At 46.6% G+C, this 12,826-nt stretch overlaps 1 protein-coding gene across 1 annotated transcript in view; it reads right to left on the bottom strand.

The window, feature by feature from the left end:
• The window catches only part of PTH1R (parathyroid hormone 1 receptor), a 61,698-nt gene that overhangs the window by 29,786 nt on the left and 19,086 nt on the right, over positions 1 to 12,826 (bottom strand). The window contains exon 2 of the mRNA XM_015814287.1: positions 12,272 to 12,377. Within this exon, the coding sequence (XP_015669773.1) occupies positions 12,272 to 12,377 (106 nt within the window). The remainder of the gene's footprint in view (positions 1 to 12,271; positions 12,378 to 12,826) is intronic.

Genomic DNA, 12,826 nt, shown 5'->3' with positions numbered 1-12,826 from the left:
TCTTCTTCTTCTTCTTCTTCTTCTTCTTCTTCTTCTTCTTCTTCTTCTTCTTCTTCTTCTTCTTCTTCTTCTTCTTCTTCTTCTTCTTCTCCTTCTCCTTCTCCTCCTGCTCCTGCTCCTCCTGCTCCTCCTCCTCCCCCCCACAACCCATCTCCTTCTAGCTCTAATGACATTCACTAGTTGGGTCATGAAACGTCTGCAAGAAAACCACCCAGCTCAGAGGGCATCAAGGATCCCCCACCCCAAGTTCAACCCTTAAGCTATAAATATTCTGTCCCCCCCAAAATAGAAATGGCTGCAGCTGTACAGGTGTGTGTGTGTGTGTATGTGTGTGTGTGTGTGTTTACAAGCAGAGAATACGTTTGAGCCTCAGCGTTTCTCGTTCTTAGGGCAATCGTTGCACTACTTTAATGCATCTTGCAAAAACTGCCCCAAAGTGTTCACCCCGAGATGCTTGTTTTGCCTTCAGAATTCTTAGGCAAACATTATTTGTGTTTTGTTGTTGTTGTTGTTTTTAAAAAAACCCATCATAAACATGCTGAAATGGACTGGAACAAATTTAAGTGCAGGAAGATTGACAAATTGAGAAGAACACAACCGGTTCCAGATGGGAGACGCGGAGCGCAACTCATTAAAAGGCATTCTGAAACAATTATGCGTTTCTTTTTGTGGATTCGAACTGGGAAGGAAAAGTGGGAAGAGATGGGATGCTTTTCCAGATGGGAATCGGCTCTCTCTAAGGGACCTAAGAGGTCATCCAGTCCAACCCCCTGCATGCTGCAAGATTCGTGACCTCAGAATGAGGTGGTTGATTGCTGTTATTGGTACTTCTCGACATACGACCAGTTGCTTAGTGGCCATTCTAAGTCACGATGGACCACACTGTGGGCCCAAGTAGTCCTCGACTTACAACAACTCATTTAGTGACCGTTTACAATTTACAACGGCACCATTTTTGGAACATACAACCATTACAGCATCCTCATGTGATCAAAATTCAGATGCTTGGCAACTGATTCATAGTTATGACAGTCGCAGCATCCTGGGATCACGTGATCCCCTTTTGCAACTTTTTAACAAGCAAAGTCAATGGGGGGGAGCCAGATTCACTTAATGACCATGTTGCTAACTTAAAAACTGAAGTGGTTCACTTAACAACTGTAGCAGAAAAGGTCGTAAAATGGGGCAAAAGTCACTTAACAACTGTCTCACTTAGTAACAGAAATGTTGGGGTCCATTGTGGTCATAAGTCAAAGACTGCCTGTATCTACAACCCAAATTCGAATTCATGACAATCGGTGCCCTGCACAGAAGTTTGCAGTTTCCTGCAGTCACAAATCGCATTTTACAATGGTTTTTTTTGCCAAAATCCCACCTTTATTTCTGATTTTCAGCAAAGCCAGCCTAGAGCAAACCATGGGTTCACTTAACGACTGCTCTGTTAACTTAACGACTGTCGCAAAAAAGGTTGCAGAATCAAGTCAGCCGCATGACCGACCCACTTTACGAGTTACGACCATGATGGACAGGCTCCATTATAGCCATAATTTGAGGACGACCTGCACTACCCTTTCTGCCCCTGGAGACGGGAACCGGGAGAAGAATCTCGGGAGCTGGGAATTCGCCGAGGTAGCGAACAAGTCCAGCACTGGATGACCAAACCTCTCCGATATCTCCCTGAAGAGATCCGGGTGCAGGCGCTACTCAGAGTGGTCCACTGTGGCCCTGCTCAAGAAATCCGCTCGCCGATTTGTTTCTCCCGAGATGTATTCGGCCTTGAGGGATGAGAGGTTTGACTCCACCCAGGTTCCCAACAATTGAGCCTCAGCCATAAGAGACACGGAGTGTGTACCCCCTTGCCTGTTGACATGGGCTTTTGCCACCACATTGTCCGTGAGGACAACAACAACAACAACAATAATAATAGTAGTAGTAAAGTTGAAAGGGACCTTGGAGGTCATCTAGTCCAAGCCCCTGCTCAGGCAGGAAACCCTATACCATTTTGGACAAATGGCTGTCCAGTCTCTTCTTGAAAACTTCCAGTGTTGGAGCATTCACCGCTTCTGGAGGCCGGTTGTTCCACTGGTTAATTGTTCTAACTGTCAGGAAGTTTCTCCTTAGTTCCAGGTTGCTTCTCTCCTTGGTTAGTTTCCATCCATTGCTTCTTGTCCTGCCTTCAGGCGCTTTGGAGAATAGCTTGACTCCCTCTTCTTTGGGGCAGCCCCTGAGATATTGGAATACCCTCATCTCCCCCCTCGTCCTTCTCTTCGTTAAACTAGACATACCCAACACTAGAACGTATTGCCTTGCCACTGTGCTGCTAAAGTGGTGTAGAGCCAGATGTAAAGCTCTGACCTTCAACCACTTTATGTTGTGCTTCAGATCTGACCGGGACCACCGACCCTGGGCCAACTGGGATTACAGGTGCGCTCCCCAGCTGAACAGGCTGGCATCTGATGTTAGGATGAATCGGTTAGGCTCCTTGTATAAGGTCCCCTTGGCCATCTCTGGAGAGACTCCCACTGGAGGGATTTTAGGGTCTGTGATGGGACCCTTACCCTGTGGATGGAGAAACTGGTGCCTAGTCCAGTGATGGCGAACCTTTTAGAGACCGAGTGCCCCAAAACTGCCCCCCCACCCCCGTCCCCACTCTGCCCTGCCCGCTGGGCCACCCACCACCTCCACGGCCCGCCACAGATCACTCAGGCAGCCTAGCAGCGCCATGGCCACCACGCCCTCCGCCCGTGCCCCGCAGCATCATCTGCGCGTGAAGGGACGCAAAGGCAGAGTCTTGTCCCCACTGCTCCACTACCATGTCCTTGGTTGCGCTGCTTTGCATGGGCCGTGAATGGAGGCGACTCTCCTCCAGGGGGGGCTGCTAGTGAGGAGGGGGCCAAGGGAGAAGGTGGGGCTGGGGCAACGATGCATGTGCCCACAGAGAGGGCTCCGAGTGCCGCCTCTGGCATGCGTGCCATAGATTCGCCACCACTGGCCTAGTCTCTGGAACGGGAGCAAGAACCATTGTAGGGTTCTGGAGTGGAGTCGAGCCCAAGGAACTACTGCTATGCAGGAAACCATCTTTCCTAGCAGTTGAGAAAGAGTTGCTAGGGTGACTACTCGCTCCCTTTGAATTTGCGTAACTAGGGGTCAGATACTGTCCCGACGTTCCTGAGACAGGTAAATCTCCATGTGTTTGCAACGTAGAGGTGATCCAGTAGCAAGGAGCCAACTTGTGGCTAGAAGTAGTGGCAGTGGGACCAACTTAATCGGATAGTCGGCACACTCACAATCCTGGTAGTGGCAGCAAAATTAACTTAATGGGTAGCCAGCACACTTATACTCCTGGTAGTGGAGGCAGGACCAACTTAATGGGGTAGCCCGCACACTTCTGATCCTGTTAGTGGCAGCAAGACCAACTTAATGGGGTAGCCAGCATACTGATAATCCTGGTAGTGGCGGCAAGGCCAACTTAATGGGGTAGCCAGCACACTTATAAGTAGCGAAATCGGTGATAGGAAGAGGCACTGAAAATGGCAGCAGTTAAAGCGGACACTCAGCCACGCCCTGAAGTCTTTGGAAATTGCGTCCTGTTGTTGTTGCCACTAATTGTAACAGCCTTGGTATGTGGCGAGCTGCCAAGGAGCCTGGGATTGGAGAAGCAGCATCTTCGAAATATCGTTCCTTAACTCTGGCCTTCCGAACGGCCTGAGAGCGTTTGTAAGGCTTTCAAAATTTCAAGGCAGAGGCACCCTTGCTGTCACTTGGACCTTCTAAAAGGACGGCCTCCTGCACCCCAAAAGGGCCGCTTGGCCTGAAATTGCTGTCTGGGGTCCGTCCCTGTTACCAGATCTGTCGAAATTGACGGTCAGGTCTGGGAGGATAAGGGCGGGAGAAATGAGTGAATTTCGACCCTGTTTCGGTTGAGCGAAAGGACGTAGGGCAGTGGTGGCGAACCTATGGCACGGGTGCCAGAGGCGGCACTCGGAGCCCTCTCTGTGGGCACACGTGCCGTTGCCCCAGCCTTGCCTTCCCCTGCGACCCCCTTCTCTCAAGCAGCCCCCCCGAAGGAGAGTCGCCCCCAAGTGTGGCCCACACGGAGCAGCGCAGCCAAGGACATGGCAGCCAGGCAGCGTAGACAGGACTCTGCCCTCACGCCCCATCATGCAGTTGATGCTGCAGGGCGCGGGCAGAGGGTGTGGCCGCCATAGCGCTGCTGGGCTGCCTGGGCAATCTGTGGCGGGCCCTGGAGGCGGTGAGTNGAGTGGGGGCGGGGCAGGGGGTGGAGCGGGGGCGGGGACAATTTTTGGACACTCGGTCTCTAAAAGGTTCGCCATCACTGACGTAGGGCGTAACTCTATCTGCCCTTCTAATAAGATGGGACATGATCTTGCGTTTATCCTTATTTTCAATCAGATAAGGATTTAGTGCCTCTCCAGATAACTGGCCTTCCCTGTAAGGGGCTGTGGCCAACCGCCATTTAGACCTAGCATCCGCTCGCCACTGTCTGAGCCACAAAAGTCTGTGAGAGGTGACGTTAGACGCTAATGCCCGAGAGGAAAATCTGGCCGCGTGTAATGATGAGTCCGCCATGTATTCTGATGCAGCCACTAATTTGGGCGTGGCCAGCTCTACACCGTTCGCGTCAAGGGTGCCTGTGGGGGCCTGGGCAGGAGTGGGGCAGATCTGAGGGTCTCTGGCAGAAGGGGGTGGGACTGGGGCAAGTGCCAAGGCCTGGTCCACCGGGGCAAGTGCTAAGATGGCACCCAAAAAATTGTACATTGGCTCCCTCCTGGCCGGCCTGGGCCAGGGCCAAGGCAGCGGGGGCCGTTCCGTCACTGTTTCCAGGATGGCTTCACAGGCCACATGAAACCACTTCACGGGCCACATCCGGCCCCCAGGCCTTGTGTTTGACATGTCTGGCTTACAACCTTTCATTTAGCGACTGTCATAATACTACTGAAAAAAGTGACATGACCGGTCCTCACACTTATGACCGTCGCAGCATCCCCTCCATCATATAATCTAAATTTCGGCACTTGGTAACTGGCATGTACTTACAAAGGTTGCAGCATCCCAGAGTCACGTGACCATCATTGGTGACTTTCCCAGCCACCTTCTGGGAAGTTGGATTCACTTAACGACCGTGTGATTCACTTAATAACTGCAGTGATTCCCTTAATAACCACGGCAAAAAGGTCGTAAAATCGGGTGTTTCTCACTTAAAAACAGCAAGGGCATAAAATCGGGTGCAGCTTGCTGAACAGCTGCCCTGCTTAACGACAGCAATTGTACTGCCTACTGTGGTCGTAAGATAAGGACTCCCTGAATTACAGAAAATTTAGGTTCCTTTGATTTCTCTCCCTTAGAATCCATTTTCTCCCTGTCGATCAACCTTTTCCCAAGACGCTGCCAGCCTCCATCCAATAAATGCAATAAATTCTCCAGGCTTTTAATTACCGTTAAGCTGCATTTCTGGCCAATTTTTTATGATAAAACATAACAGATGCATCGCTTGCCCAGGCTTTATAATTTTTGCATCTCTTTTCTCTTGGATCCCAATCAGCTTTTTATACAAAAGGAAATTTTATACACAACGGATTACAGGATAGTCCTCCACACACAGCAGTTCACTTAGTGACCGTTCAAAGTTGCAACGGCACAGAAAAAGGTGACTTAGGACCATTTTCACACTTACGACCGTTGCAGCCTTCCCATGGATCACATGATCGAAATTCAGAGGCTTGGCAAATGACTCATATTTATGACGGTCGCAGCATCCCGGGGTCATGTGATCCCCTTTTTGCGACCTCCTGATAAGCAAAGTCAATGGGGGAAGCCAGATTCGCCTAACGACCCTGTTACTAATTTAACAGCTGCAGTGATTCACTTAACAACTGTGGCTAGAAATTCACTTAACAAATGGCTCACTTAGCAACAGAAATTTTGGGCTCAATTGTGGTCATAACTCAAGAACTATATATCTATATCTATATCTATCATCTATCTGTCTATCTATTATCTGTCTATGTCTGTCTGTCTATATCTGTCTGTCTGTCTGTCTGTCTGTCTGTCATCTGTCTGTATTTATCTATTTATCTATTATCTGTCTGTCTGTCTGTCTGTCTGTCTATCTATCTATCTATCTATCTATCTATCTATCTATCTATCTATCTATCTATCATCTATTTATCTATTATTTATGTCTGTCTGTCTGTCTGTCTGTCTGTCTGTCTGTCTATCTATCTATCTATCTATCTAATCTCCGTCTCCCTGTATCTCTTTATATCTTTCTCTCTCTCTCCCTTTCTCTGTCTCTCATCTATCTATATCTCTCATCTCTCTCTGTGTGTCTTTCTCCCTCTATTTATCTATTATCTATGTCTGTGTCTATCTATCTATCATCTATCTGTCTATTTATCTATTATCTGTCTGTCTGTCTATCTATTTGTCTGTCTGTCTGCCTGTGTCTGTCTGCTTATCTATCTATCTATCTATCTATCTATCTATCTATCTATCTATCTATCTATCTATCTATCTATCTATCTATCTATCTATCTATCTATCTATCTATCTATCTATCTATCTATCTATCTATCTATCAAAAAACCCCTCTAACGGGTGTCAAAGAATCTGCATAAGGAAAGGCAGGGATTGAAAGGGGCACTTTGATCTGCCAAGGAAGTGTTCAACCCTTGCAGTGAGCAGGATAAATACTTGGATGGGAGATCCCAGGATGTCAATCTCTACTGTGGCAAATCCAAAAAATTTGATTGGGGAATTTCATTTCTCCACCTCTGAGGAAAAAAAAGAGGGTGGTTGCCAATTGCCCAAAGCTGTGATGGAGTTTCCCGTGTGTAAATTGCACCCAAAGAGGGCATCTGGTGAGTTTCCGTGGTTGAGGATGGATTTGAACCCGGCTGAAGGAGAGAAAAAAGAGCTTTGAAAGAAGGACAGTGAAGAAGATGTACCAAAACTAGTATACCAGGAAGGTTTACTGAGTACTGTTGGCTTTGGACCAAACACCAGGCGACAGTGAGTTCTAGTCCCAGCTTAACCATGAAACTTAGAATCACAGGCTTGGAAGGGACCTTAGAGGTCATCTAGTACAACCTGGTGCTTGAGCAAGGGCCTCTTGCCCAAATCGGCTTGTTTGGCTGCAGAAAAGGACACAGCAGCCTGAAGCCCCCTTTGCTGGAATTAGGACCAGATTTAGGAGTTCATTAAAAAAAAAAAAAAAACACCCCAAACACGGCCCCTCCCCTTGAAACCACTTCTGTCGCATTCTTGCGCAGTGTCTTTATTTCCTCCTAATTAATTCTGACTTCATTCCCAGCATCTCGTTAGTTCACTCTAATTAATTCCAGACCAAGCAGGCGTGACTGCGCCCGCTCATGGCCAGATTTTTCTCAGAAAAACCTTTCGTTGGGCAAAAACTTTCTCTGACTTTTCTTTGCTTGCAATCAAAACACAGAGAGGACCAGCGACCAATCGGCAGCCTCGGTCCTCCCGTGATGGCCCAATCGGAACGCGAGGACGCACATCTCCCGCCCTTGGAAGATTTCAAGGAAGCCCCGCCCATGAATTACGATTGGAGAAATAAAAATCTCCTTTTGTCTTTTGCACGGGGAGTCCTCGACTTACGACCACAGTGGAAAGCAGAATTTCCGTCGCTAAGCGAGGCAGTTGTAAAGTGAGTGGCGTTCAATTTTACGTCCTTTTCTGCCACCATTATTAAGCAAATCACTGCAGTTGTTAAGTCTGCAAATGGGGATCACGGGATCCTGGAGTGCTGTAACTAGCATCAAAACACGTCAGCTGTCGAATTTTGATCCCTTCACGCTCTGACGGTCATAAGTGTGAGAACTGGCCATAAGTCTCTTTTTCCAATGCTATTATAACTTTGAATGCTTGTATGTCAAGGATACAGCCAAGCATACTCGATATAATACAGACAGTCCTTGACTTACGGCCACAATTGAGCCCAAAATTTCTGTTGCTAAGCAAGACAGCTCTTAAGTGAGTTTTGCCCCATTTTACGACCTTCCTTGCCACAGTTGTGAAGTGAATCATTGCAGCTGATATGTTAGTATCACGGTTGTTAAGTGAATCCAGCTTCCTCCATTGACTTTGCTGGTCCCAAGGTCGCAAAAGAGACCCTAGGACACCGTCATAAATATGAGTCAGTTATCCAAATTTTGATCATAGGGATGCTGCAATAGTCATAAGTGTGAAAAATGATAACAAATCCCTATTTTCAGTGCCGTTCTAACTTCAAATGGTCACTAAATGAACTGTTGTAAGTTGAGGACTGCTTGTATGTCTGTATGTGTGTGTGTGTGTATTCAAAATTTTGTGGCTGACAAAGAATTAAAGCTCTCATCAGCTAATCTTACCCCTCTAGCTGATGAGAGCTAAAGAGCTTGAAATAGCTATACTAGTCTCCCTTTAACTCTTTGTCAGCCACAAAATTTTGAATTTACAGTTATCACAGTAGTGATGTCTGCCTGCAAAAAATGCTCCTAGACTGGAGCGAAACGCAGAGCAGATAGCTTTGTGTGTGTGTGTGTGTGTATGTATATACACACAGAGGTCAAAAAAGTCAAGATGGCATCCTTGATTGCACAACCCAATCTTGCTTCCTTTTTATCTTCATTACCTCAGTGATATTTATTTAAAATGGACGGGCTTTAAGTGGCATGGACCCCATCCTAACTTTTTTAACCCGCAACCCACACCCGCACAGACCTTCCTTGCAAGACATTTTTCTGCAAATTTGGCAGGGCGGTGCATTCTAAACAAACCATGATATGCTAGAGAAAGATAGGCCGATAACATACATTTAGCCATCATAAAAGTAGACTTCTGATGTCTTCTTTAAATTTATAGAAGAGAACAGAGCTGGAAGGGAACTTGAAGGTCTTCTAGTCCAGCCCCCCCACTCAAGCATTGTATTGTATTGTGTTGTCCTATCCTATCCTATCCTATTCTATCCTATCCTATCCTATCCTATCCTATCCTATCCTATCCTATCCTATCCTATCCTATCCTATCCTATCCTATCCTATGTTCTGTTCTATTCTATTCTATTCTATTCTATTCTATTCTATTCTATTCTATTCTATTCTATTTATTCCATTCCATATTTTCTATTCTATTCTATTCTATTCTATTCTATTCTATTCTATTCTATTCTATTCTATTCTATTCTATTCTATTCTATTCAGTTCTCTATTATGTATTCTATTCTATTCTATTCTATTCTATTCTATTCTATTCTATTCTATTCTATCCAATATTGTGTTGTATTATATTGTACTGTATTAATTATACTGTATTGTACTGTATTATATTGTATTATATTATATTAACTATATTTTATTGTGTTGCATTCTACTTTATGTATTGTATTGAATAGTGTTGTATTGAATAGTGTTGTATTGTGTTGTATTGTACTGTGTTGTGTTGTGTTGTATTGCATTGCACTGCGTTGTATTGTAGAGTAGAAAGAGCTAGAAAAAAGAACCCCTTGCATCTGAAGCTTGCAGGCCAATAAAATGATCTAAGGAGAAATCCCCAAGGGGTTTCTTCAGATTGGGGGGGGGGATTCAGAGCGTGGGAAAATCAGCCGAAAAGCAAAATTTCACGTGGTTTGAACCAACCATGTTTGTTTTTTCAGGGATGTTTTTCTAGCAAGACAGAAACCCCAAACTTCCAAGAGGCATTAAAGGGGGAAATTCTTGCTTAAAATATGTTCTATTGTTCGAAGCAAGAACAGCTGCAGCAGAATCCAGCAGGACCAAGGGGTGTCTCGCACACGCATCCCCCACCCGCTCGCACGCTCTGCACACTCTCTAATCCGGCCCTGCCTCTCGCTCTTTCTCCACTCGACTCATCTGGCACCAATTAAGAAGTTCCCAAAATAGCAAAGAAAATAAAACTAAAAGCATCAACCTCTTTGCTGGGGGGGCAGGGGGGGGAGAGGAGGAAGGGGGGGGAAGGAACATGTGGCCAACACAACAACGGACAACGCCATGCCGGATCACCAACTGATGTGGCTGACAAGATTCCTCTGGTGGCTGCGTCATCGTGGGTAGTCCTCGACTTACAACAGTTCATTTAGTGACCGTTTGAAGTTGCAACCGCACTGAACGAAAGGGCTTAGGACCGATTCGGCTGCAGTTGCTTGGAAACTGACTTGTATTCATGTCAGTTGCAGTGTCCCGGGGTCACGTGATTCCCCTTTTTGTGACTTTCTGACAAGCAAAGTCAAATGGGGGAAGCCCAATTCACTTAACAACCCAGGTGTCTAACTTAACAACCGCAGTGATTTACAGGACAAGAAGCAACGGGATGGAAAATAATCAAGGAGAGAAGCAACCTAGAACTAAGGAGAAACTTCCTGACAGTCAGAACAATTAACCAGTGGAACAACCTGCCTCCAGAAGCGGTGAATGCTCCAACACTGGAAGGTTTTTAAGAAGAGACTGGACAGCCATTTGTCCGAAATGGTATAGGGTTTCCTGCCTGAGCAGGGGGTTGGACTAGATGACCTCCAAGGTCCCTTCCAACTTTATTATTATTATTATTATTATTATTATTATTATTATTATTATTATTATTATTATTATTATTACCTAAAGTTTTAAAATGGGACGCAGCTCACTGAACAACTGACTGTTTTGCCACAGTTGTTAAGTGAATTGCTGCGGTTGTTAAATTAGTCACACGGTTGTTAAGTGAATCTGGGCTTCCCCCATTGACTCGGCCTATCAGAGGGTCGCAAAAGGGGATCACGTGGCCCTGGGACGCTGCGACCGTCATAAATGTGAGTCAGTTGCCCAGCGTCTGGATTTTGATCACATGACCCTGGGGATGATGGAACGGTCATTAAGTGTGAAAACCGGTCCTAAGCCCCTTTTTTCAGTGCCGTTGCACCTTCAGTCACTAAACAAGGACTAGCTGGATTCTGCAAAGTGGTAGGAATGGATGAAGAGAAACGAGAAGATGGAAGGCTGAAAAACTGACCGGCCCACTCAGAGGCGGAAGAAGGAAGGGGATTATTTGAGGGGCGGCTGCCAGAAAGACGTGTTTTGCACATAAACCTGTGGATTCACAAGGCGAAGGAAGGCTTATAAATCTAAGAATGTGGCTTTTGGTTTGTTGGTTTGTTTGTGGGGAAAGAGGGAGAGAGGGAGTGGAGGATCCATCCCAGCGGAGGGGTTCTGAACGGGAGATCCTTTTCTGGAATTAGCCAAAGGTGAAAAAAGAAAGAAAGGGAGGGAGGGAGGGAGGGAGGGAGGGAGGAAGGAAGGAAGGAAGGAAGGAAAAAGAAAGGAAGGAAGGAAGGAAGGAAGGAAGAACAAGAGGGAGGGAGGGAGGGAGGACGGAAGGACAAGAGGGAGGGAGAAAGGGATGGAGAGAGAGAGAAAGAAGGAAAGAAAGGAAAGAAGGAAGGAAGGAAGGAAGAACAAGAGGGAGGGAAGGAGGGAGGGAGGGAGGACAAAAGGGAGGGAGAGAGAAAGGAAGGAAGGAAGGAAAGAGGGAGGGAGGAAGGACAGGAAGGACAAGAGGGAGGGAGAGAGGGAGAGAGGAAGGAAGGAAGGAAGGAAGGAAGGAAGGAAGGAAAAAAAGGAAGGCAGAACAAGAGGGAGGGAGGGAGGAAGGAAGGACAAGAGGGAGGGAGAAAGGAATGGAGAGAGAAAGAAGAAAAGAAAGAAAGAACGGAAGGAAGGAAGAAAGGAAGGAAGGAAGGAAGGAAGGAAAAAAGGAAGGCAAAACAAGAGGGAGGAAGGAAGAAAGGAAGGAAGGAAGGAAGGACAAGAGGGAGGAGAGAGGGAGAGAGAAAGGAAGGAAGGAAAATAGTGTACTGATGACATTCCCTAGTAGGGTCATGAAACGTCCGCAAAAAAAGCCACCAAGCTCAGAGACCACCAAGGACCCCACAGAACTCTCCCTCCTCCTTCTTCTCCTTTCTATCATCTAGGATTTTCCAACGTTGGCAATCTTGGGGTCCACGGACTTCAGCTCCCAGAGTTCCACAGCCAGCACAGCTGTGGCTGAGAATTCTGGGAGTTGAAGTCCACTCACCTTCAATTAGCCAAGGTTGGGCCACATGGCTATAATCTGTCCTGGCTAATCATCCAAACCACAGGTCACATTCATCTTTTTTTGTGCAAAAAAATAAAAATAAAATGAAAGTGAAAATCCCAGAAAAACTAAAGCTTTTGAAATTGCACCCCACAGGGAGATACACAGCAAGGTGCACACTCACCTGGCACCTGGGTCCCCCTCGCTTGCATGTGTCTGTCACACTTGGCCTTGGCTTTCAGCAGGAGCAGGATCTGCTCTTCCTTCGTTAAGACGTCATCGGGATCCACCTGGGGGGGGGGAAGAAAGCGATGAGATCCTGAGGGCAGGAGCCTTTTCTGCCTGCGTGCTTTATCCAGCTCTCAGGCGCCTTTTCTTAGTGGGTGTTTGGGTATACAAAACATGCTCCTTCCTTCCTTCTTTCGTCCCTCTTGTTTTGCCTTCCTTTTTTCTTCCTTCCTTCCTTCCTTTCTCTCTCCCTCTCTCCCTCCCTCTTGTCCTTCCTTCCTTCCTTCCTTCCTTCCTTCCTTCCTTCCTTCCTTCCTTCCTATTTCTTTTCTTCCTTTATGTTTCCTTCTTTCCTTCCTTCCTTCTTTCCTTCCTTCCTTCCTTCCTTCCTTCCTTCTTCCTTTTTTCTTTCTCTCAATCACTCCCCATCCATCCTACCTTCCTTTCCTCCCTCCCTCTCTTTCCCCTATTTTTCTTTCCTTCCTTCCTTCCTTCCTTCCTTCCTTCCTTC

The sequence above is a fragment of the Protobothrops mucrosquamatus genome, unplaced genomic scaffold, assembly GCF_001527695.2.
Source record: "Protobothrops mucrosquamatus isolate PMUCROS unplaced genomic scaffold, P.Mucros_1.0 scaffold235, whole genome shotgun sequence".
NCBI classification, from domain to species: Eukaryota; Metazoa; Chordata; class Lepidosauria; order Squamata; family Viperidae; genus Protobothrops; species Protobothrops mucrosquamatus.
Note: the sequence above shows the minus strand (reverse complement) of the source record. Positions and strands in the feature narration are given on the sequence as shown.